At 43.9% G+C, this 23,526-nt stretch overlaps 1 protein-coding gene across 2 annotated transcripts in view; it reads left to right on the top strand.

The window, feature by feature from the left end:
* The window catches only part of KLHL29 (kelch like family member 29), a 399,407-nt gene that overhangs the window by 371,508 nt on the left and 4,373 nt on the right, over positions 1–23,526 (top strand). For both annotated transcript variants that reach the window (XM_034061213.1, XM_031046691.2), the window contains 2 exons: positions 5,341–5,534; positions 13,770–13,914. In XM_034061213.1, coding sequence (XP_033917104.1) covers positions 5,341–5,534; positions 13,770–13,914 — 339 coding nt within the window. The remainder of the gene's footprint in view (positions 1–5,340; positions 5,535–13,769; positions 13,915–23,526) is intronic.

Here is a 23,526-nt window from a genome sequence, read left to right as displayed (position 1 = left end):
ACATCAATTTGACAGGTGGAGCACTTGGTGGATAAAGAACTGGCTGGATGGCCACATGCAAAGAGTTGTGGTCAATGTCGGGCTGGAGACCAGTAACAAGTGGTGTCCCTCAGGGACCGATCTTGTTCAACATCTTTGTCGCTGACATGGACAATGGAATTGAGTGTGCCCTCAGCAAGTTTGCCGATGACACCAAGCTGTGTGGTTCAGTTGATACGCTGGAGGGAAGGAATGCCATCCAGAGGGACCTTGACACACTTGTGAGGTGGGCTGATGGCAGCCTCATGAAGTGCAAGGTCCTGCACCTGGGTCAGAGCTATCGCAGGCACAGCTACAGGTTGGGCAGAGAAGAGATTCAGAGCAGCCCTGCGGAGAAGGACTTGGGGGTATTGGTTGATGAGAAAATTAACATGAGCTGGCTTCAGTGTGCACTTGCAGCCCAGAAAGCCAACCGTATTCTGGGCTGCATCAAAAGGAGCGTGACCAGCAGGTCAAAGGAGGTGATCCTGCCCCTCTACTCTGCTCTTGTGAGACCTCACTTGGAGTATTGTGTGCAGTTCTGGTGTCCTCAACATAAAAAAGACATGGAACTGTTAGAACAAGTCCAGAGGAGGACCACAAAGATGATCGGGGGACTGGAGCACCTCCCATATGAAGACAGGCTGAGAAAGTTGAGGCTGTTCAGCCTGGAGAAGGGAAGGCTGCATGGAGACCTCATAGCAGCCTTCCCCTATCTGGAGGGGGCCTATAGGGATGCTGGTGAGGGACTGTTCATTAGGGACTGCAGTGACAGGAGAAGGGGGAACAGGTTTAAACTTAAACAGCAGAGGTTTAGATTGGATATAAGGAAGTTCTTTATTGTAAGGGTGGTGAGACACTGAATAGGTTGCCCAGGGAAGTTGTGAATGCTCCATCCCTGGCAGTGTACAAGGCCAGGTTGGATGAAGCCTTGGGTGATATGGTTTAATGTGAGGTGTCCCTGCCCATGGCATGGGGTTTGAAACCAGATGATCTTAAGGTCCTTTCCAACCCTAACTATTCTATGGTTCTATGTGGTACTTAGCAACATGGTTTAGTGGTTGGACTTGATGATCTTAAAGGTCTTTTCCAAACTGTATGATTCTATATTTCTATGATGTCTTAAGAAAATTAAATAAATAGCTTTGTCCAAGGATAGTTTCTTAAGCCCCTCAAAACAGTCAAGAAGAAAATAAAAAAGGCAAAAACCAGCAATCCATTAATGTGATTTTAAACAACATGTGAATTATCTGGTGAGCAGATCAGTATGACATTGTACAGCTTTCTTTTAAATAGCATCTTTCTTACAAATCGATTTAAATAATGTATAAGAAACTGGAGGGTGCATGTCTGTAAGCAACTAACTGTGGTATAAGGATTTATAATGTGAATAAATGAAGATACTCATATAGCTGTTTAACCTAGAAGGGGAAAAATTAAGAGACTGAGGAGAGAAAAAAATAGTGTTTTCAGGTACTGAAGAGATTAAAAATTAAGAAGGCAGAGAAGCAAACAGCACAGCTTGAAATGAACGGTTTTCTGCTGTTAATACTGAGGTGGTAGACAAAGAGCAAGAAGGGAGGCATTGAATGAGATGAGTGAAGCAGGAGGAATATCAGGCCTACTGATGGAATCATTTAGGAGTGGAGAATTGTGGAAGCCAGCAAGGTAATTTCTGCATGTGCTCTTTTCAGTCCTGGGCTGTATTTTGTGCTGAATCAGATGATTTGTCGTATCATGAGTACATAAATAACACAAAAACCAGTGGATAGTGACTGCACAAGGGTCGGGTGAGACGACGGTTCTCAGTGCACATGAAGCGACAGGCCAGGGGACACATGTCCTGCATGCATGGAAAGTCTGATGTCTGGAGCCTGGCAGGGTCATAGCAGGGTTACAGGGACTGCTCTGAAGGCAGAGGAAGGTGTGCAGGGGGATGTGTGTAAAAGCACATGTGAGTCCATAGCATACAAGGACTGCAAAACCAGGAGTCAGTCATGAGAAAGGAGATGTCCTTGAAGTTTCAGGTTCAGGAGGTTGGATGGGTTTGGTAGGCCCATAGCCAAGGACAAGAATGGAAACACCAGGACTAGAGGGAGCAGTGGAGGAGAGGGAAGGAAACCTTTGCTTGGCATGAAGCCAGCTCCCATTAAGTCTCCATCTACAGCTTCAAACAGGGAAATCAAATGCAAAGCTTGACTAATGGAAAGAGATCAATGTGATTATTCTTTAAATCAGTTTTCTCCCCACTGACCCCTGAGCAGAGCCAGTGTTAAAAGCAGCTGAGAAGCCTCAGTAACTCTAGTGGCAGTGGAGTGACAGCAACACCAGAGATGATACAACACATGGAAAGGCCTTAGGGCAGAGAGGTAAAGCAGGTGTCATTATTTCCTGTCCTGGAAGGTTATGAACATTCAACTTTATTCATTTTTAAACCAATTTAGTTAATCTGGTGCAAATCCTTGTGTGAACATATTAGGAGCTGACTTGCGATAGACCAAAACGATGGAAACCTGCCTTGCAGAGACTTAAGGAGCTTAGACTACTTAGTTTATCACGTACAAGGTGAAGAGGTGACTGTTATTTTCTACAAGTCCATATGTGAAAGAGAGAGATTTGGTAGCAGACAGCTTTATAATCCCAACAGGAAAAAAAAAAACTACTTACTTTCTCATGGGTGGGAGCTGAAGCAAAACAGAAACTAGAAATCAGGTCTACAGTATTGCAGTGAGGGAATGAACCAGAGGAATAAATTTCCCAGGGGGATGGAGTGACTTGATGGACACATATCAGGAAGCCTTGAAGGCATCATCATCTTTTCTTCACCCCCAGGGGTAAGTTAGGCTTCTAAGAGGGTTGCCTCACTGTACAGCCCATGTAAAACCCACATTAGATGTCTGTGTTATGTGGACAGACTTGCTTCCACCTACTTTATGGTTCATTGATTTTTTAAACCAAATGATCCTCAAGACAAGAGTGGGGTTTTTTTAAGCTCCACTTGCACCTATATCCAGTAGATTTGCAGCCTTTGGCTTTCAGCAGATGAAGTGAAACTGGTCATTCGTGGTTTCCCAGTGACAGATGTAGGGTAGGAGAAAGAAAGATCAGTTCTGTCATCATAAAGCATAACTGGAGAACAATGAAAGTGGGTGAAAAACAGGGTCTGGGGGACCTGAGGTCCCAATAGTGATATTCATCCAGAAAAAGCGTGATTGTTTCTGTAATTGCACCCTTTCTCCAGTGTTCCTAGACATTGGTCCTCAGCCACACACAGCCTGCAGGATATGTGAAGGATGTAACCCCTCCTTTCCAAAAATGTATTGGAATGATCAGAAAGTCACTGGGAGGAACACATCTGCTTTGGGAACTGTGGTCTGCCAGGTACTTCTGCCAGTGCCAGGGAAGGCAGTGTAGCCATTCACCATCCCACCTCGGGCCACTTCAACTTTCCACAAATGTTCCTGATGCTAAGTCAGATTGGATGGTGTGAGGCAATACATATTGAGTGACATGTATAATATGTATCCTAGAAGCCAAGGTGCTAGACAGGAACATTAGGTCAGTTCTCGGCATTATTGCTTTCCGTTTTCTAACTGATTATAACCAATTTTTTAACCAAGTTTTAATACGACATCAAGAATTAAATAATCAAGCCCCGAATTACTGCTGTAGATGAGTTAGCAAAATGTGACCCAAAAGCAGTGTACAAAACTGTATTATGCAAGATTTTTGCATACCTGCTAGTATAGACCAAGTGCTGCTCCAAGTGCTGTGGGCATACGCAGGAGATGCAGCATACGCTTCCTTCCTTGGAGGAGGTGCTTGTGCAGTCAGAATGCATCTGCAGGATCGGGTTTGGTACTAAGTGTTAAGAGTCAGCCCAATATAGGTGTGTCGTGTTGATTGCTCCCAGCACCGTGTTGTTTAATCTTGTTATATTTCTCCCCTTTGATCACTTGTTGTAGATGAATTTAATTTCTCAGTAACTAATTCAGAGCATTGTACAAGGCAGTTCTCCATGCTCATTAGAAGGGACTTGCTTAATTTTTTTTTTTAGTTAAAGTTTGCCTCCCTCTTGCTTTTGCCTCAGTTTTATGAGTGTGTTAATTACTTTCAGTTCTGTTACTTGGAAACTCATTAAAGTGTCTTCATTATTCTTGTGCTGTTTCCACCATTTATAGAACTTCTCCCTATTATTGTCCCTAGGTTTGGGCAGTGAAAACTTGAGGGACATGTTATAAAGGGAAAAAACCCTTGTTGCTAAGTCATTTTTTACAGATGGGTTCATGGCCATGGATTCATTTCATGTTTGCATATTGCATATCACTAATGTTAAGAGCAAAAAGCCTGAATGGGTGATGAGGGCTTCTGTTCTTGCAGTCAACAATTCTGAATAATCGCTATGCAGGAAACTCCTATTTGACTGAATGTGCCATTACATGGAAATATAGAAGCCTAAAAATCATGTTATTTTGTACTGTCTCCCAGACTCATTTTAGAGCAGCTATTTGGATCCCTGCCACATTATCTTTAAAGAAAAAAAATTGACGTCTGTGCTTGTGACATTGTCTAAAATGAATCTTCATCCGTGGATTATTAACTGCACATCCCTTATGGTCAATGGCTTAATTAAATCAGATACTGATGACCTTAAAACTAATTTAGCACTTTCATGCCTACTCTTTTCTGTTTGCTTCATGTCAAATATGGATGCAATGGTGAAATCTTATTCAAGCATTAATGTTTGCAGCATCCTGCAATGAAGCACAGTAGTTTGGTTTGCACAAAGAAAATTAAATGGAAGCAGCTCATTCTGGCACAAAATGTACATCTCTGGCCAGTTAACCAGAGGAAAAAGAGCTATCGTGTTGCATTATGTGCAGGTGAGATGTGTTCCACAAGCTGAACAACTGAAGAACATTAACAGTTGCCTGCCTGCAGTCTCTATTGGATATCACTGCACTGATTTGCAAGAATAATCTCATTGTATACTCATTAAAAGAAATAATTAGTGGGAGACATCTTAACAAAGATGTCCTGAGTTTCTTTAGCTTGGCCTATAATGAGATTTGAGAGGCATATACAGAAAACAGAACCAGCTTTTTCTGGGGTTTTCTCAATGTTTTAAAAGCTTAGAAAAAGAATTAATTACACTGTTTACCAAGTGCTTGAATTTGTAGGATGTTAAAAAATACTTTTCCACCTCTGCTTTTCTTCTGCTTGTCAAGCTGCCTTTCTGTTGTATCCCAGCCTGCTTTCTCTACCTGTCTATCTTGCCCAGCATTTTGTCATCTCAGCTCATTCCAACTGCTGTTCTCCTAGGTATGATACAATAACCAACCAGTGGGAGACCATCGCTCCCTTGCCAAAGGCTGTCCATTCAGCCGCCGCAACTGTCTGTGGTGGGAAGATCTACGTCTTCGGTGGGGTGAACGAAGCCGGCCGAGCTGCGGGGGTCTTGCAGTCCTACATCCCTCAGACTAATTCATGGAGTTTCATAGAGTCTCCCATGATCGGTAAGGGATGCGTGGTGTCAGAGTAAACCTGTAGTACAACAGAGATCTCTGTGCTACAGGCATTTTAATGCCTTTGCAGAAAGTAAATGAGTTGGGGGTTGGGGGAAGATACATTTATGACATATTGGCAGGAATGCATGGTATATTATACCAGAGAGGCAATTATCTGGATCTTTACTGAAGGCAACTGTCACTCATTAATACTGCTAGTTATCAGCTAGAAGTGATGAGTTCAAATTAGAGGAAAAAGGAATGCAGTTATTGCGTATGGACAATTAGTAATTTTAGATCCAAAAAAATTGCAAAGTGCAGTGAAACTTCATCCTGCCGTCATGTGTTGCTCCATGCGGTTTAGCACCACCATCAGTTAATGGGTTATTATGGGTTTGCTCAGATGCTGCCTGTCCTGTGGGAAGTGGCAGTCATTCTTAACTGGGATTTATCAGTGATGTCCACAGGAATACAAGCCTCAGAGGCTGAAATCTCCAAGATACGTAAATTATTAGAACTGTGTTTGTAGATTATAATGCCTCCAAGCTCACTGAACATTTTACTGAATGAAGAGAAAGACAAGAGGCCAAATTTTCCAATGTACTAGCCAGTGTTAGCGGTGCAGACTTCCCTCCAAAATAAAGATATGGCTCATAAGTTTGCACCTTACTTTCTTTCTGTTGTGATTTGCACCATGAGCATTTAGGTTGCTTTTGGAAACGTGGTTTACTGTTCAGCCTTACAAGGACATCACTGCAGACTAATAGCCAACCTGGGCCACCCACTCTGCACTGGGTGGCTATGGGCAGCCTTCAGTCTGGCTATACTTGACTGCCAAAGAAACAGCACTCATATAGTCAAAGAGAAGCTGTTTTGGGGTGGCTTGCTTTGGCATCCTAGATTCATAGAATAGTTCAGGACCTTTAAAGTTCATCTAGTGCAATGCCCCTGCAGTGAGCAGGGACATCTTCAACTAGACTGGGCTGCTCAAAACCTCATCCAGCCTGAACTTGGACATTTCCAGGCATGAAGCATCTACAACCTGTCCAGGCGACCTGTTCCAGAGAGGCTGTAGATCCCTCATGCCTGTTTCACCAGCCTAAACCTCTTAGTCACATTGAAGATGTGACTTGAGGTTTTTAAAAAATCGTGGTCTCATTATTGAGCCTGGTAGAGCCATAGGAGTGGCAAGTAACAAGTTATAGAAGCACAGTTATAAGGTATTCAGGTAAGGTCTGAGAATATTCAGAAAGCTAAACCAAGCTGTTCTTTTTATTGAAGCTTGTTACAATTATTTGGACTCTCTTCTTGGGGTTCCCTAGTAGATCGGGTCATAAGGAGCTGGTACAGTCACGGTGTAGCCTCCCCTATGCAGAGTGTGCTGCTGTTTTTCAACTCCCTTGCTGCTGTTTGTGTCCAGCCTAACATAACATGACATGCATATGATGCGGCATGAAGCACCCAGCAGGAGGGCGTTAACCGGCAAAAATTATGTTTATGTAGTACAGCAATGCAAACAACCTTATTGCCTGGCTTTTTCTATCACGTGGCTACAGCTGCTGCTGCTCATTTAATCCACTGACTGACAGTATGAGGTTTTCTGGACTCACATCTTATTGCAAAAATGAATGCATTATGCAAAGAGGTATTCCTTTTCCTCATGAAAATAGTGCAAGTGCCACAGGAGCTAAGAAATTGTTCCCTGGGCTCGTTATTCTGCCTAGCAGGCATCAACACCAAGCATGCTTAGAAAAAATGATCCAAACCATTCAGAGTTGGGTTTGTCACCTGTTCTAACAGACGGGTGCTATTATTTCCTAACAAAAATACATTAAAGACACTGGTGAAGTAGAAGGATGGTATTCATGTTTTCTTGGTGTAATCAAAGTAATTAGTTAAGCTGAAGGCATAAAATACATGATAAAATGAGGAGTTACTGTATCTTTGCTGGGAAATGTATGTCAATTTATTTGCAAATAAAGTAAAATAACACAGAGCCTGAAAAATGGCACCCCCATGGAGAATGTCTGGGAGACTGCACTGATGTGATGCATGATCTTCACTAAAAGGCAGTGGGAATATTGAGATTATATACTTTGATTTCTCCATCTCTACAAGAACCATATTGTCACCTGCATTTGTAAAGTATTCCCAACAAGTGGATGCTACACCAAGTATGGTACAGTCTAAACCCAACAATGGAGCAGAAGGACCCTTGGAGTGCTTTTTGCAAAATGGAGCTGAGATGAATTGTGGGATGATCCCTGCTGGGGTGCCTTTGACATCCTCAGAACTTTTTTGTGTTGACTTGTGAATTCTTGAGGTATCTCTCTGAGCTAAGGCAACTGAGCTTCCTATGGTGAGTTGTGCTGTTTAAAGTCATCCCAGATATAAGTGAAATCTGTTTGACCTCAGATAGGACAACAGGTTATTTAAGAACACTGCAAGCATGTTCAGATGTGCAACAGTAAGAGCAGGTACGGAAAGTAACCAAGGTCTCTGGAGATTTTTAGACCAACAGGACCAGTCTCAAGTCACTGGTACTTTATGATAGTGAGTTGAATGCAGTATAGCACACATTTGGACCCAACAGGTCCATCTCTTCCAAAGCACTGTGTGCCAAACTTGCCCAGGGCAACGCTAGCATCAACCATGGCAGTGGGGAACGTAATTTTTTTGGCTAATCTCAATGGAGTTGAAGCAGGCTGGTTAGTGATAGCCTACCTATGCAGGGAAGATACAAAGTAGAGACTGACAGCAAGTCCATGCAGCTCAGCCCCTGCTGTCTTCTGCCTGGATTTCTTCTAGGAATGAGCAGTGAATTCACTCCCAGTTTCCATTTATTCTTTAGCCATTAACAGCCAGAAAGTGTTGGGACATGGATGCCTGTGTACAGTAGGTATAACACTAGGCTCAACAACTCTCTCCACATGGATGTTGTGGTATCCTTTGGGTAGGTGTTGATTATACACATCCATTTTTGAAGAGGACAGGGTCTTTCTCAGTGTTCCGGCTTTTGCCCCACATCTGTCCTCCCTAGCTTTGGAGGGAAAGATGTTTGTGCAGCCCACAGTTTGATGTTACTGGAGCTTCCCAGGGCTTTCACATTGCATATTCTTGGTAAACCATATCGCACATCTCTTTCTTTTGTGTTTTGAGCTCTTAAGAAGTTTGCTGCTGTCAAGCCAAAGTAAGTCCTACAATAGTAAATGAACCCAAGCTACCTGCTTGCAGCACCTGCCTTTCCATATCTTGCCAGGCTGCCCTATATCACTCTGCTAAAAATATTCCATGCCCAGCTTCCTGAGGCTTGTCTTATTTAACAAGACGGCTATAGACATGCTGAAGTCAGTGGTTGTTACTAAGCCTAATTATCTAGTCACTGCCTTTTAGTTCACTTTGTGCCTTCGTGCCAGGACACTAAAATACACCTTTTTTTGACACTCTGTACAGTCAGTGTCTGTACTGGCAGAATTCAAGTTTTTATTAATGTTTCTGGATTGCACAAAAGTGAGTGTTTTGTCATCACCACTATTAAATTTTAAATTCTAGTGAGAACTGTGGGAACACAGAGGTTAAAGATCTATGAGCATTTTAGATTTCCAATCAAGTATCTAGTTCCTCACCATGCCATTTACTCCTGCAGTGGTATGTGGGACAATCACAGAGCTGAAAATGTAAGAAATATCTGGAAAACAGCATTAGTAGCATCCATGCATTTCTACTGCACTGTCCTGTGGCTTAGTTTGGTTAAAATACATAATCATTCCCATTAACTTATTTTAGGACTTTACAAAAAAAATCAGACACATGTCCTGCCCCTTTCCCCAACACCAGTAGTTTTGTACCCGGGTGTGGGTTTGGCCAGCTCTCACCTATTAACTCTGAAAGCAATGAAGGTTTCATCTCATCCTACAGTGTATTTTTCTTGCCATGACTAGTTCTTGGTGTTTATCCCATTGGTAAGCTTGAATATTACTTTCGTCTCATGCGTTTCTCCTCTGTATATGCCATATGCACCATTCAGAATGGTTTTTTCCACTCCTTGACGTGTTCCCACTGCAGATACTTTCTCTGCCTTGCTACCTCCCCTTCATCTGTGTGGCCATGCTTTGTCCAGCTCTCTTCAGTTCATCAACATTTGTCTCATAATTTGATGCTGAAACTGCCCCACAGCAGCAAGTGGAGCTTTCTGTTTTGGCACCAGTGATCCCACCACACATACATGAAATGCAGCATTTGTAAGTAAATGACACAACTTCAGGGTCCCAGAGGAAAGTTTGCTCAAGGGTCATTGAGGAAACCACAGGACCCCACAACCTGTTGTGTAATTACAAGAAATCAGCCAAGAGGAGAGCACCGTGCCAGAGGGCTGACATCTGAGACCCTCCTGTTAACTTCAGTAGCTGCACTTTGGCCTCATGAGCTATGTTAAGGATCAGACCATGGTCTCCTGGCTGCCGCAGGATGTTATCTTATCCATTACTATGCCATTCTTGAGCTTATCTGCATAGTATTCAGAGAGGGAAAGAGGCACTTACTATTAAAAGCAGATTTATTTTATATTAACTAGCCTCTGTTCTCCAATCTGCTTCATCATTTGCATCAACCTCCCCACTGGCCACCTGCACTTGCAGAGAGACCCTTCAGTTGGAGTTATGTCTGGACTGGTGGCGTGCCCACATTTTTTCCTCATGATAAAAATGGTAAAAGACTAGCTTGGTTTTAATAACCTTTTCCCATATGAAGTGCTGCTGCCATTCAGTGTAATGCCACTTCAGTCTCTGACCGAGTGCTTCACTGGGAGGCAGCATAAGATCTTTAAGCAATCATGGGAGGGAAAGTGGGACTGTGCTACTTGACCATATAATGTACTGAGAGACAGGAAAACCACAAAACACATCACAGACAGTACGCTGTCATTACTAAGTGAGGAGCACACTGGTAGGTTAAATTATCAACCCCATGTGAAGTACACCTCTGGCTCAAGGATTGTTGTTGAGTGCATACCCCTTCCTGCAATGACTTGTCACTAGAGTAGAAATACTTGCATATTTTCCTATAGCAACAGCAAAGAAGAGTGATTTTATTATGTTATCCACTTAGAGAGAAGAGTACCTTTTATCTGTTATTTCCTTTATATTTATTCTGCCTTTTAATCTCAAGTGTGCTTGCTGTCCTGGACAAATCCCATTTAAGATTTTCCAGCTTAAAATGGATTACTGTATCTGACAGCCCCAACACTTGAATTTTGGAGGGGAAAGGAGGCTGCTTCTCTGTTTCTATGCTGCTTCTCCCCTCTCTTCCTTTCCTCTGTCAGGGAAGTAGTCATTTGAAATAACCAGTGTCCCTAGTATATCCCACCATAAGCCCTCTGACCCACAGAAGCTCACATGTACACCCAGTAGCATTGGCCAAAAAACCCAACCAGAACATGCTTTTGCAAAATTAGGCTCCCCAGCCACCCGCTTTATGCTATGAGCATGGTGAGGCCTTACAGCAGCAATGGAAGTTGCAGTTTCCTGAGCATTTGCAGAAGGCTTCCAGGCCCTGGGATGGACAACAGCAAGGGAAGAGTGTGTGTAGCACCTAAGATGAAGTGAGGGTAAAGACTGAATGTGGTCATCCACACCTGGGTAGCAGGAATGGTGGCTTGAGTTTTCCACACTCCTTGTATGCATGAACAATTCCTGCCTCCATGGTAACAAAACAAAAATAAAACCCACTGTCTTCTCTCTCCCTGTTTCTTGAGGGTGTCCCTTGTGTCTTTCTGCCATATCTTCATCAGGATCAGGAGACTGCTGTGAGTGTCTCCCTTCCTGAAACAAGCAGTAGGGATTTCTCTGTTTCTCTATGACAGGCTTATTTTATACCAATTTATGAAATGGTAGCTAAAGACAAAAACAGTAAAAAGACAACAGATAGGTGATGCATTGAAAAATCGATGATAATCAAACATGATTAGCTCAAAAAATAAGAAAATATCAGTGTCTGCCTATTTGAAAAGAAAGAAAAAAAAGTCACTATAAAAATAACCAAGGGGTTTCCCTCTCTTTCTTTAACAAAAAGGAATGTGAAGTCAGTGATTCAGTCTCCTGAGAAGTCACTGTTTCTGCCTTGAGGGAGCCCCAGATAATTTCCCTGTGGGATTAGGGAGCTGAGTTCTGCCTTTTTATGCAAGAGTTTCATTCTCCTGCAAAACAGTGCAAGTCGAAGAAAAAAACCCAGGAAGATGTGATAATTAAATATGGAAAATTCCTGATGAGTGTCGTAACTGGAAAAAATGTCACATACGCAAGTCTGATTTGGAGAGGGATGTGAGCTGGGTTGTTAGGACAGATAAGTCTTTCTGATGAATTATAGTGGCTTAGTGGCACCGAGAAGAAACTGAATACTCCTTGTTCTATTTTCTGGATGAATTAGTTTCTTCCCATCTGTTCCCAAGGATCAGTGACATTTTCCTAATACATCCGTGGTTTTTTGACATATGCCTGTAGATACTCAACGCAATAGGAGCCCAACTTTAACCCATAACATGTTTTGTCTGGTTTCATGCCAGGCGCTGCACCCCTGTCCCCCTGAGCACACACTGACATGGGGTGAGATGAACTGGACCAGACCACCCCATGGCTGTGCTGGAACAGAAGCAGACACCACAAAACCATTATTTCCCTTCTGGTTTAATCAGTTCAAACCTCAGTTAAGGAAATTACCTCTCTTCTGGAGACATTCATCAGCTTTTGCTTGACTTCTGACAAATTAAATCCCTCGTAAAATATTTAATTGAATAAGGCGGTTTTACAAGAACCTCAGGGTTACAAGACCAGTGATGCAAGAAGTAAGCAAATGCCAAAAGTGAAGCTGCAGGGGCTGGTTTAAACCCTTCTCTTTCTGTGTTCATAAAAGGACACAGTCATAGTGTTACAGATCTGGGAGGAACATACAGACCCCTTTGACACTAGATAGAGGCCCTTACCAGAGGTGTAAAAGCATAATAAGGCTGGTGTCGCACCTCCTCTCAAGTGTGCTGCCCAGCTCCCTGCACATAGGAGGAGGGCTGCAGTGACTGAGGTCATCAGCATTGTGTCCAGGGTGGTTCTGCACTGGAGATGTAAACCCAGCCTTTTCTGAGCATATAAAAATGCAGATTTTGTAAAGGCTTTACCTTATATCTATGTATGGAGAATTTTTCTGTGCCCCCTGACACCAGGACAGCCACCCAGGAAACATCTTCACACACCAGAGGGCTTAGACTCTTGCTTCTTAGAGAACTGGTGCGAGGCTTATTTTAACTCCAATAAAGTAATGTATTCTGCCATTTTTTGTTCCAGACACTGCTGGTTGGTTTCACTGAAGTGTTGATTAAAAAACCTGTATCACATCAAGACAGACACCATCATGAGAAATTTCAGCCCAACTGGCTCATATTTAATCATGTGCATATGGCATGCTAACGGCATACGGGACAAGTCAACTAATTAAATTAGACTTATTTTATTTGATAATTTATGGTTAAGTTTTACCAATATTTCTAATAATGCTGCAGCTAACACAAGAGTTTTCAGTCATCCTCGGAACCTCTGACTGAACTTGATTTAAGATAAGGGACTTCTGTAATTTCAAACTCCAGCATCGCAGAGTTTATTGCTAAAATACAGCACTGCTTGGAGGTACACACACATCTGAAAATAAAAGTGCAGGTGAATTTATGAGACAGATGAAGGCAAAAAAAATTGGGTCTCGGAAAATCTTCTAGATTATGTGGGTGACCTTCCCACAAGCAAAAGCAGAATACTAAAGCAAACCAACTATTGGGTGTTATTAAGCGGTCCTCTGCAGTGTGGGTTTCTACTGTACTTAGCTGCCACTGCACAGGCATGGGAAGCATCTGAGTTAAAATTTGCAGCAGTTCTAAATTCTGAAACAACTTGACATCTTAATTTCATATGTAAGAGTGAAGCTTTCACGGTGACTCCATTAGGCTTCGGGAGAGGATAATTGTGCTTTCCCAGTTCAGAGGGAGGTGCATACTGGGGGGATGAGGGACTGATGAACTTTAAAAGTGCCTTTGAGAACTTGGAGAGAGGAGAACAAAACCAGGAAAAGTTTCCTCATTTTTCTTTCCTTAGCCTTGGAGGTTTAGAGAAACGTGACTTATCTATAAATAAGGGGAATGTATAAATAAAAAAACCAGGCTCCAAACCTGAGCCTAAAACTGATCTCAGTGTTGCTTTCCATTGACAGATAACAAATATGCTCCTGCAGTCACTCTCAATGGGTTCATCTTTATTCTTGGAGGAGCGTATGCACGAGCAACCACCATCTATGACCCAGAGAAAGGCAATATTAAAGCAGGTCCCAACATGAACCACTCCAGGCAGTTCTGCAGGTGAGAAAAACCATTAAAACTGAATTACCGGTGCCTTTAACATTTTCTGCTGATAAATAAGCTAATACAAGCTAACAGTGAAGGGGAGAGGGGAAGGGATGTGTGGATCATCGGGGGCTTTCTTCATCTCTTTTTTGTACATGTTCAGGAATACAGCATTTCCCAGAGTGCACATCCAGGACCCTACTATGGTTCATGTGTCTCTTCAAGTTTAGGAGTGATGGATCATGGGGAGGGACATGTGTTGGGCTACTTCAATAACTACAGGAACACTGTCTTCCTCCGTTTGCCTTTATAAGCAGAGGATGATAAATACCTGCAGTAGGAGAGACCATTATAATGTGGAACATGGTTTTGCTAAAAATCACTTAAACGATCCTTGAAAGAAAAAAACCACTGAGTACACACCACACAGTGATATTAGTTATTCTTATTTATAAGATTCTTTCAGTAGCTTTTGGGGCTTGCTTCCCCAATCCCGGTCACAGGTTTAAGAAACTGCCCAAATTGGCCGACAGAAATAAAACCTAGCCCCATTGCAGATACTGGCAGAACTTAAAGGCCTTTTAAAAAGTACTCATGGCTGTTACCGGCCATCAGACAGGCTTGTTTCAGGCTTTATACAGCACCAGCCCCTCTCAGAGCAGAGCCCACGCTGAGGGCTGGCTGAGCTATCGGTTCCACAGGGAAAAGCCATCACTGGTCCACAAACTGCCGCGGGCGCTGGGTGAGGGTTTGTTACTAATACCTGATGCAACAAGTCTCAGAGCACTGAGCAAAACCAGGACAGAGGGGTTGTGCCAGGCATGTGCCCAGGCAAAACACTGACAGTGTTGGGAGGAGCAGCAGATGGGGCAGCAGCTGGGCGCACAGCAGATCCGCATCTCCCAGTCATTCAGCCCACAGCGGTGCTGCTTCCCCAGCGGTGTCCCTAGCCCCCATCCCATAGTTAAAAACCACCTCCATGTTTTACCTTGTGGCATTTAACCATTCACTTCGGTGCAGTGAGAAAATTCCTTTTCAGAAAGCATGCTCCGTTTTTCTCTTCTTGCTGGGTTGGTTTTTTTTCCGGTTTTTTCTCCGTTTCTTTTGTTAATTTAAGGAGCGCCCTCTCTTGGCTGCTGGAGCAGATTTTAGTGTAAAGTGAAGGGGTCCAGGCAGCCAGCTTCACGTGCTTAGACCCTGCGCTAAGGACGAGTCTTCCTTGTCCCTCTGCTGTAGCAGGAGGTGAAGCTTACAGGGCTCTGTCAGCTGCTAATGGTATTTTTCTCCTGAAAACCAGAAATAAAGGGTACAATGCGGTTCAGGATCAGAGACCTAAGCAGTAAAATGAAATGTGAGGGACTTGTACTTTTGATACATTGCTGTGTCTTCCCATAGAGAGGGTTGAGCAGCTCTTAGAACATCTCTGTTTTGTAAAATGTAACAAAAATCTGCTAATAAAGTATCTGGAATGCACCATAAAAGAAATTGCACAGGTGATTTCAAGCAGGAGCTGTTGGCTGGGCATCTCACATGAAAACTCACCAGGGTTTCATGTGAAGGGATACTTTGCTCTGTACCCTGCAGAAGGGAATCAGACCTTGTGATGGACCAAGGAGACTAACCAGTGACCTAAATACTAGCTGCTGCTGTGGCACCATAATGAACTGGTTTTGCTTAAGTAGAGTATAACACCTGTCACTAAACTTTCAAATGGCTTTTTTTTTCTGAAGCCTAAAGCAATAGTGGAGTGGAAGCTTACATTGATAGTGGGGTAACTACCAAAAAAAGGAATAGTTCATACATCCTAATTGGATGCCCAAAAAGGCACTATTTCAAAAATTGTTAAATGTGCTGGGAAACAGCCAGGAAAAAATATTTCAGCCAAAAGGAGATGTAAAACCTATGACAACAAATAAATCAGTTTGAATGGAATTAGTAAGGATGGGAGGTTAGCAGTAACAAATAGGTTAGAAACTAGCTACTGCTACAGGAGCCTGGGGGAACCAGTGAAGTATTAAGGGCTCATAGGAGTAGAATGAAAGGCACTTTAAACCTTTGGGGATCAAATTGATCTTAATCAGTTATAAAACCACTGCTGATGAGGCAGCAAAGTTTAACACAGCCCAGTCCACTGGCTACTTCTGATCTGTATTTGGAAGGGAGGAAGATGGTTTCGTTCCATGTTCTGCTGTGAGAGTCCAAAAGCAGTCACTGTTAGCAACAAGGATAGGTGTAAACTCAGAAGTGAAGTTCTCAGATCAGGCAGCCCAGCTCTCTTAGATGCAGGTGTCTTTAGAGACTTCGCTGAGGAGCTGATTGAAGCACTAATGTTGATTTTTAATAACTCTTACAGCTCAGGATGGATCAGGGCACTGCCAAAGTGTTTCCATATTTTAAAAAGGTGAAAGGGAGAATTTTAGTGCAGCAATTAATTTTGCAAAGTACCAGCATCAGGCTAAGTGGTCTCACTTAGCCTCGTGTTAGTCCTCTGCAAAATACCAGAGTGGTTAATTTGGGATTTCATAATCAAATAACTAGATGCTAATACTATGATGAATAGCAATCAATGAGCTTTCCTGGAAAATGGGTCTTGTTAAACCAACCTGTTGACTTTTGCTTTTTGGGGGGGTGCAGGGGGAAATTGCATTCTTTGTTTTGGTTTTTAATAAAACATGCCTTGCTGCTAAAGACAACTGATGCTATAATATGCTGCAGTTTCTCCAAGGTATTTGTCTGGTATTATATGGAATTAACAAGGCACACATTAGAGAGATTAAATGTGCTTCACTGACAGATCTCAAAATGTAGTTGTTAATGAGGAGATATCATTGAGCAAGGCCACCGGTAGCAAGCATTGATTCTTCTTCAATGCTGTTTAATAGATCTACCAACCAGCCAGGTAATAGAAAAATCTCCCCTGGTAAAGGCTGCAGGTGGTGTAACAGTGGGTAAAAATATTACAGAAGGAGCTATTTTAGTCAGTTATCTGCATGTCTCAGTTAGTCGGTCTCAAGCTAGCAGTGGTATTTTAAATGCAAAGTAATACATGGAGGAAGCACAATCATAGGAGCCCTGCTCCCCTTAGAAAGTCAGGCACTCAGAGGACAAAAAGGAGGCCGCTCAGAGCTACACAACATGAGCTCTCCTTGCAAGGCAGTGGAAAAAAGGTCAGTGCAATATTGGATATATAATACAAGCCCTAACACAGCAAGGAAAAGAAGCTGAAGCTGGGAAGAGAGAGTGCTGCTGCAGTACAACGTGGTGAGAGGAATGCAGGTCTTGGGTCCGTGCATGAACATGTGGAAATATCAGCAGAAGTTCAAAGGGAAGCCGCAAAAGTGACCCCGGGTTGGAAATCAAATCTTTGACATGAAATCTAAGGAGTTTATCAAAGAAAGGCTGAGAGGTGACTTGATCACTGGGAGCAAGTGGAAAAGCTTTCAGGCTCATAGACAAAGGCGTAGCAGGTTACAGGGGCTAGAAAGTCAAGTTACACATCTCAGCCTTTAAGTGAGGCACTTTCCCAACAGCCAGGATAATTAAACAGAGAACCAGCAAGGGAGGGGGTGAACTCACCAACACTCAGTGTTTTTAAGAGGAGATTAGATACTTTTCCAACAGGGATGCTGCCTGGGGGAAAGTCCATAGCCTGCATATACACAGGCTCAGATTAACTAAGCACAGAGATCCCTTCTGACCTTAGTCTATGAATCTATAAATTCCCCATTCCACTCATTAGCATGGATCACAAAAAAACATGTTTTAAAAGCAGCAACGTAAACAACTTAAAAATAACTGCATGCTATTGATCTCCTCTCACCAGGAATTACTCGATACCGAATTTGCTGGGAAAAAAATCTTGACTACATCACTTTCATTTTTATCTGCACTGTTTCTGCGTGTCAGTGTCTAGGGAGCGTGATGGCTTTGAGCACAGGGAAGAGAGATGTGTATGGCATTCCCCCACATGGCAGAATTAAAGGTCCATTCGAATGGGTTTAATATCAAGTTAAATGACTTCTAATGAAAAACAAAAAGTAAATGGTTCAGATCTCCAGCACGCAATCAGTAGAAGAGCAAAGTGAGCATCATTTTCAGATTAAGCCCAGCCTGGTGGAAGTCAATAAGAAATTCATGCTGACCTAGAATTAACCCTTTGAGGGATTGTGCCAATTGGGCAAAGAGCTGTAGTAGGCCTGAAGCATTTTAAAATTCAATGAGAACTCACATAGAGATCTCGAACATCTACACAGTGTGTGAGGGAGATATTTGACATTTCCCAAACATCAGGTAAGCATGTCCTGTTTGCCACATGGACCCCATCTCGGTTTGGCAGAGGTGAACAGATCCCCCTGTTCCTTTGTGGGATCTTTGGAGTTGGAAGCAGCAGGCAGCAGCCCACAGGGATGAAGAGCTGGGACAATCACACCTTCCTCTGCTGGATACCTCCCTCCAGAAAGACTTGCACAGGCAACCCTCCCCTCCAACAGTGGCAATTCCTCCCTTTGCAGGCAAGCATTCTCCCTTCCTGCAATGCCCTTCAAGGGTTTATTTTTCCTCAAGCGAAAGGAATACCAAATGCGTTTCTGTGCATGATTAAAAATTCCATATTCTGCTTGCTTAGGATGCAGGCAGCATGCAAACAGGCGTGTGCTACAGAGAGCCTCCACGGGGCAACAGCAGCAGCGTGATGGTGCCAGCAATAATTCCAGAGAAGCTAATTTAGTACCAGCAATTCCCAGCAGACACCAGAAAAGCATTTTCTTCCTCCTCCTTTGACTGTTAACCAGTAAGATTTATTAGATGGTTCTGCCGAATGGAAATCTTTAATAAAACTTCGACTTAGGCTGAACAGCACAAGACCAGGGTCGGTTTGTGGATTCCCCCTTTCCCCCGCCTTCTTTTCAACTAAGCCCTTGTTCTTGAACAGCGAAGCATGGTGACTCCTGTGCTTAACTACAAGACATTGCTAATGTACTGCACCAACTGCAGACTCCTCCAGCTGATTCTTTTCCTCATTGCAAAGTTTGTGGTAACTGCAGACACTGGAAAGGGTTAGAGAACAGCTTGTTTGGATGGATATTCCCAGGTGAAGCTATTACAGAGCACGAATCCTTAATGGCCTCGTACTTCTCAAGCCCACAGACATAAAGTCTGCTCTGCTCAGCAGGCAGCATTTGCTGCTGGAAATGTTTGTGGTCCAGAAGGGAAAACCAAAATCTTCCAGCATAACTGGAAGGAGATATGTGTCTGGGACTATGCTGCATGGACAGTGGATGAGAAATGCCACACCAAATTAATCACAGTGATTTCTGTTGCAGCTGGCAACATAAAGGATTTTGGTGTGCGTTAAAGCATAGCTGGTACAGGCAGAGCACTCAGGCCGTTACTGATGTGCAGCGGACTTTGGAATAAAACATTGCTGGTTTTCAGCACCAAGTAATGATGCCACATCATGGTTTTGGGTCATTAACAAGGAAAAGTGCTCGCAGAGCAGAGGAGAATCTACCTGGAGGTTGGCCAAAACACCCACACTAATAATCCTGCTTCATGAAGTGGCATGATACCCTCCTAACTGACCAGAACTAATGTGGACCCTCATTTATCCATCTCATTATAAAGATGAAACCTGTAGCAACACAACACTGCCACCCGAGCTCAAGCTCTCTCAAACAACCTGGCTGCAGACATCCACGGAGGTTATCAGCACAGCTCCCAAACTCAGGATGACGCTTGGGCACCCTGACCGCCACTGCCCACAGAGACACAGCAACACCTTTCTCTTCAGCCTTGCAAACCACCCTGTGGGCTTAAAGAAAAGGTCTCCAGTTTAAGCAAAAGCTCAAGAGATGGTTTCAGCTCTACCCAGCACTGCATAGAGCTACTTCCCACAGTAGTTGTTATGCTGCTTGCTTTTCTTGCCTCGCACTAACACCAAGCAGTTGATGAGCATAATTTGGTTCCATCTCTAGTGAAGCCCTCCTGAACTCTTAAGGCAGGGATGAAATATGCCCAGTAATAAACATGAGGATTTTTTTCTGTTAAGCAGATTCTGTGTCTAACTGATGTTATTAAATAATGTTTATAGAACTGCTCCAGATATGTGCATGCATAGCCAGGAGTGAGGAGGGAGAGGAGCTTTGCTTGTGGCCTCAGATGATAGTAAGTTTTGTGGAGTCAGAACACCCCGTTGATCCAGCCATGTCAAATCTTTTACAAGCCCAGACAAGACAGGGTTTATTTTTTAACTGTTTGTAACATTTCCTGATGAGGCTGACGTGATCTTTAAGACTAAGCAGGAAAATTAATAATAAGACTAAAAATAACAAAAAACAAAGTTTGCTGGTAGTGCCACTGCTTGGGCTACGGCTAGCCATCATGACTGGGAGAGGGAAGGGCTGTGGCAGGAGCTCCCAGGCACTTGCCTCTCAGACACTACAGAAGAAAGGTGCCAACATCCTCCGCTTCGGGTTGCTTCCAAATTATCACCCATCAGGAGGCTTAGTGGAGGGTCTTGGTAGGAAAGCAGCCACCAAGACAGCGGCAGCTGAGCTGCGTGGCAAGTCCCCAGCTGAAAGCACCACCAGCTCCTGTGTGCTGAGCCCGGGTGCTCCATGCCTGAACTGGAGTGCAGGCAGCCTTGCTCACATGTGATTTAAAATGTTAATTAAAACAGCAGTGCAAAGTCAAATGCAGCAACAAAGGCAAATCAGATCCTGGGCTGCACCTGCAGGGGCATTACTTGCAGAGAGAGATGTGGTCATCCCACTCAGCACTTGGCGGCAGCACCAGCAGTACCGTGTCCACTTCTGGTCACCACCATTCAAAGAGGGTCGAGAGAGGGGCCAACAGCGAAGATCAGCAGACCGGAGAACCTGCCTTCTGAGGAAAGACTGAAGGCATTGGGTCTCTTCACCCTGGAGAAGAAAAGGCTCAGATGGGACCTCACACAGTATTCCAGCACTTAAAGGGCAGCTACTGGGACGATGGAGGCTTTCTCTTCACAAGGAGCCACACGGTGAAGACAAGGGGTGCAGGCTGCACCAGAAGTTCAATCTCAATGTAAGAATTTTTTACAGTGAGATCAATCATTCACTGGAACAAGCTCCTGAGGGAGGTTCTAGAGTCCCCATCATGGGAGGTTTTCAAAATGCGATTGGACAAAGTGCTAGATAATCTCATCTAATGTCCCTTTCCCATGGAAGGTTGGATCAGAGGATCTCTCAAGGTCCTTCCAGCCTGGGGTGTTCTATGATTTTATGGTTCAATGATTCACTTTGTTCTTCAAGTCTTTTAATGGCCAGCTGTCACCTGTTTGCCACCTGTTTGCTCAGGCTGGGGAAGGACTGCAAAGTGGATAGGTGGAGAAGAGATTTAAAGGGTGTTTAGGTTACACAACCACTGCCAACCATGGACAGCCAGGTCCCCACCAGCCCTTGGTACATCTCAGCCTCGTTGGGATTTCCTTAGGAGTATGATTCATAGCTTCATGGAGGTCAGCAGATGGGGTGTATTAGCAGTGGCAGTGCTGCAGAATATCACAGTGTGATGCTCTGACACTGCTCATAGTTTGGGCAATGAAGGATGCCCCTAGCATCTCTGGTGAATCAGACACAGTGCTGTAGGTGAAGCCTCTCTAGTAAGGGGTGTAGAGCAGGAAGCAGGGTTGCTAGCAGGCTGGGTAATCATGGCAAGATGCTGAACCATGTTTCCCTGGAAGGTGTGGATAGAGTGACCTCCCTCCTGATGCCAGTTATCTTCACCCCAGGCATGCTGCTGGGGAGATGGAGGTCCTCCTTAGCTGGGGAGGTTGCTGCTCCCAAAGCTGCTGGAGGGTTTGCATTCCCACAGCAAGCCTCTGTGGTGTGGAGCTCCCTTCCTTCCTTCCCAGGCTCTGACAGCCTGTAATCATTTTATCTCTCAGCATTAATGGCAGCAAGCAATAAACTTGCATCCTAATTATTGTAATTATTTCTTTCTTTGTACGTCAGCCGTGGTAACGATGTTTCTACAGCTGATGGGATGGAAGGGAGGGGAGAAAAGAAATGTTGTCACAGTAATGAAGAAAGAGCAATGAGCATACTCCTTTCCATTCACTTTCCTCAAGGTTTTAAAGCCCACTTGAGTTTCCTATTCTCTAAGGTCCCAGAAATTAGCAGTGATTGCCCTAATACTGCAAAGTATCAGCAATCTAGGACTAAATTTGTAATTGATCTTAAGTACCTACCTGCCAGCATAGCCCCAGAGGTGCCTGAGTGTCTCCAAAGTCCTCTGCACACGTAAGTACCCACTGCGTACTAAGAACTGCCTATTTCTTAATAGCAAAAGCTCGCTGTTTTGCTTAACCTCAGGCATGACTTACAAGCTAAGTGTTTTACCAGTCTTGTCTGTGGGAATTGCATATGAAGGGGGAGACGCTGCTGTAATCACCATTACAATTCACATCGTCTTTCAGAGGGTGAGATTCAGCTTCCATTTCTTCCCCAGAGCATTAGCACCATGATGGGAGAGTGGTCCCAGCTACTGGGCAGGAATTTCTTTCTGTGGTGTAGCCAGGTGCTGGAGAACAAGAGCAGCCTTTGCCACCCGCTGTAACCCCCAGTCCAGAGCATGGGCTAGGGAGGAATCCAGACCCACAGCACTTTGGGAAGTTGTGCTTGGCTGCTGAGCTGCTGTATGGTGGCAGCAGCTCTGGCTCAGAGTAGCTGCTGCTAAACATGGGATAGAAGAGACCTTACTAGAAGAAATGCGGGCAGCTAAGATACCACACAGGAACTTGTAAAGCACCCAGGTCTCTAAACAGAGATGCCCAAGTGGACACCAGGCACTTAAGGCCAGACTTCAACTAGGAACTGGTGGTTGCTCAGCTCCTGTTCCCAGGGTCACCTACACAGAAGTCTCTGCACAGCGTCCTCCCTCTGTCCTTCCTGTTAGAATCACAGAATCATAGAATAGTAAGGGTTGGAAAGGACCTTAAGATCATCAAGTTCCAACCCCCCTGCAATGGTCAGGGACACCTCACACTAAACTATATCACCCAAGGAAATTCATCCCATCCAGGTCAAAAGCTCCATGCAGAACAGGCTCACCAGGTGATGAGCAGGAAGTACCAGACAGGCCCCATGTGTAAGTGGTAACAGCTACTAAGGTCCTCTCCTGTGCTGGTGTGAGCTGCTGTCATCTACACTAGCATGTCCACACCAGTAAAGTAAAGCTTTTTAGAGGCCATTTATGGGCCCTGGTTCGTGGTCTTGAACACTAATAGAGCCAGCCTCAGGCTCCAAGCTCCACACTAATATTTCTTTTAATTGCCCATTATTGATAGCTCTGTAGCCAGACTTTTCTTAGGGATCTTTTCTGTGATAGGGAGTTTGCTTGGGTTTTCCCACTTCACCCAACAAAATTGCTAAATTAACTGGTGTATGGGTACTGTTTGAATGACTGATCAGCATTTCATTAGAGAACCAAGGCAGCAAAACTGCTCTATAGAGCAGTCCATCTCTGACACTGGATTGTCTTCACCCAGCACATCCCAGACAATATTGCAACTCATATAAGCTTCTGTCTCCTTCAACTTCACTAGTAAAAAAAATGAGTGAAACACAAACAGCACCTCCTAGCCCATGG

Source organism: Melopsittacus undulatus, chromosome 3 (assembly GCF_012275295.1).
Source record: "Melopsittacus undulatus isolate bMelUnd1 chromosome 3, bMelUnd1.mat.Z, whole genome shotgun sequence".
In the NCBI taxonomy this organism is placed as follows: domain Eukaryota; kingdom Metazoa; phylum Chordata; class Aves; order Psittaciformes; family Psittaculidae; genus Melopsittacus; species Melopsittacus undulatus.
The sequence above is the reverse complement of the archived record's forward strand: the minus strand, read 5'-3'. Positions and strand labels throughout refer to the sequence as shown.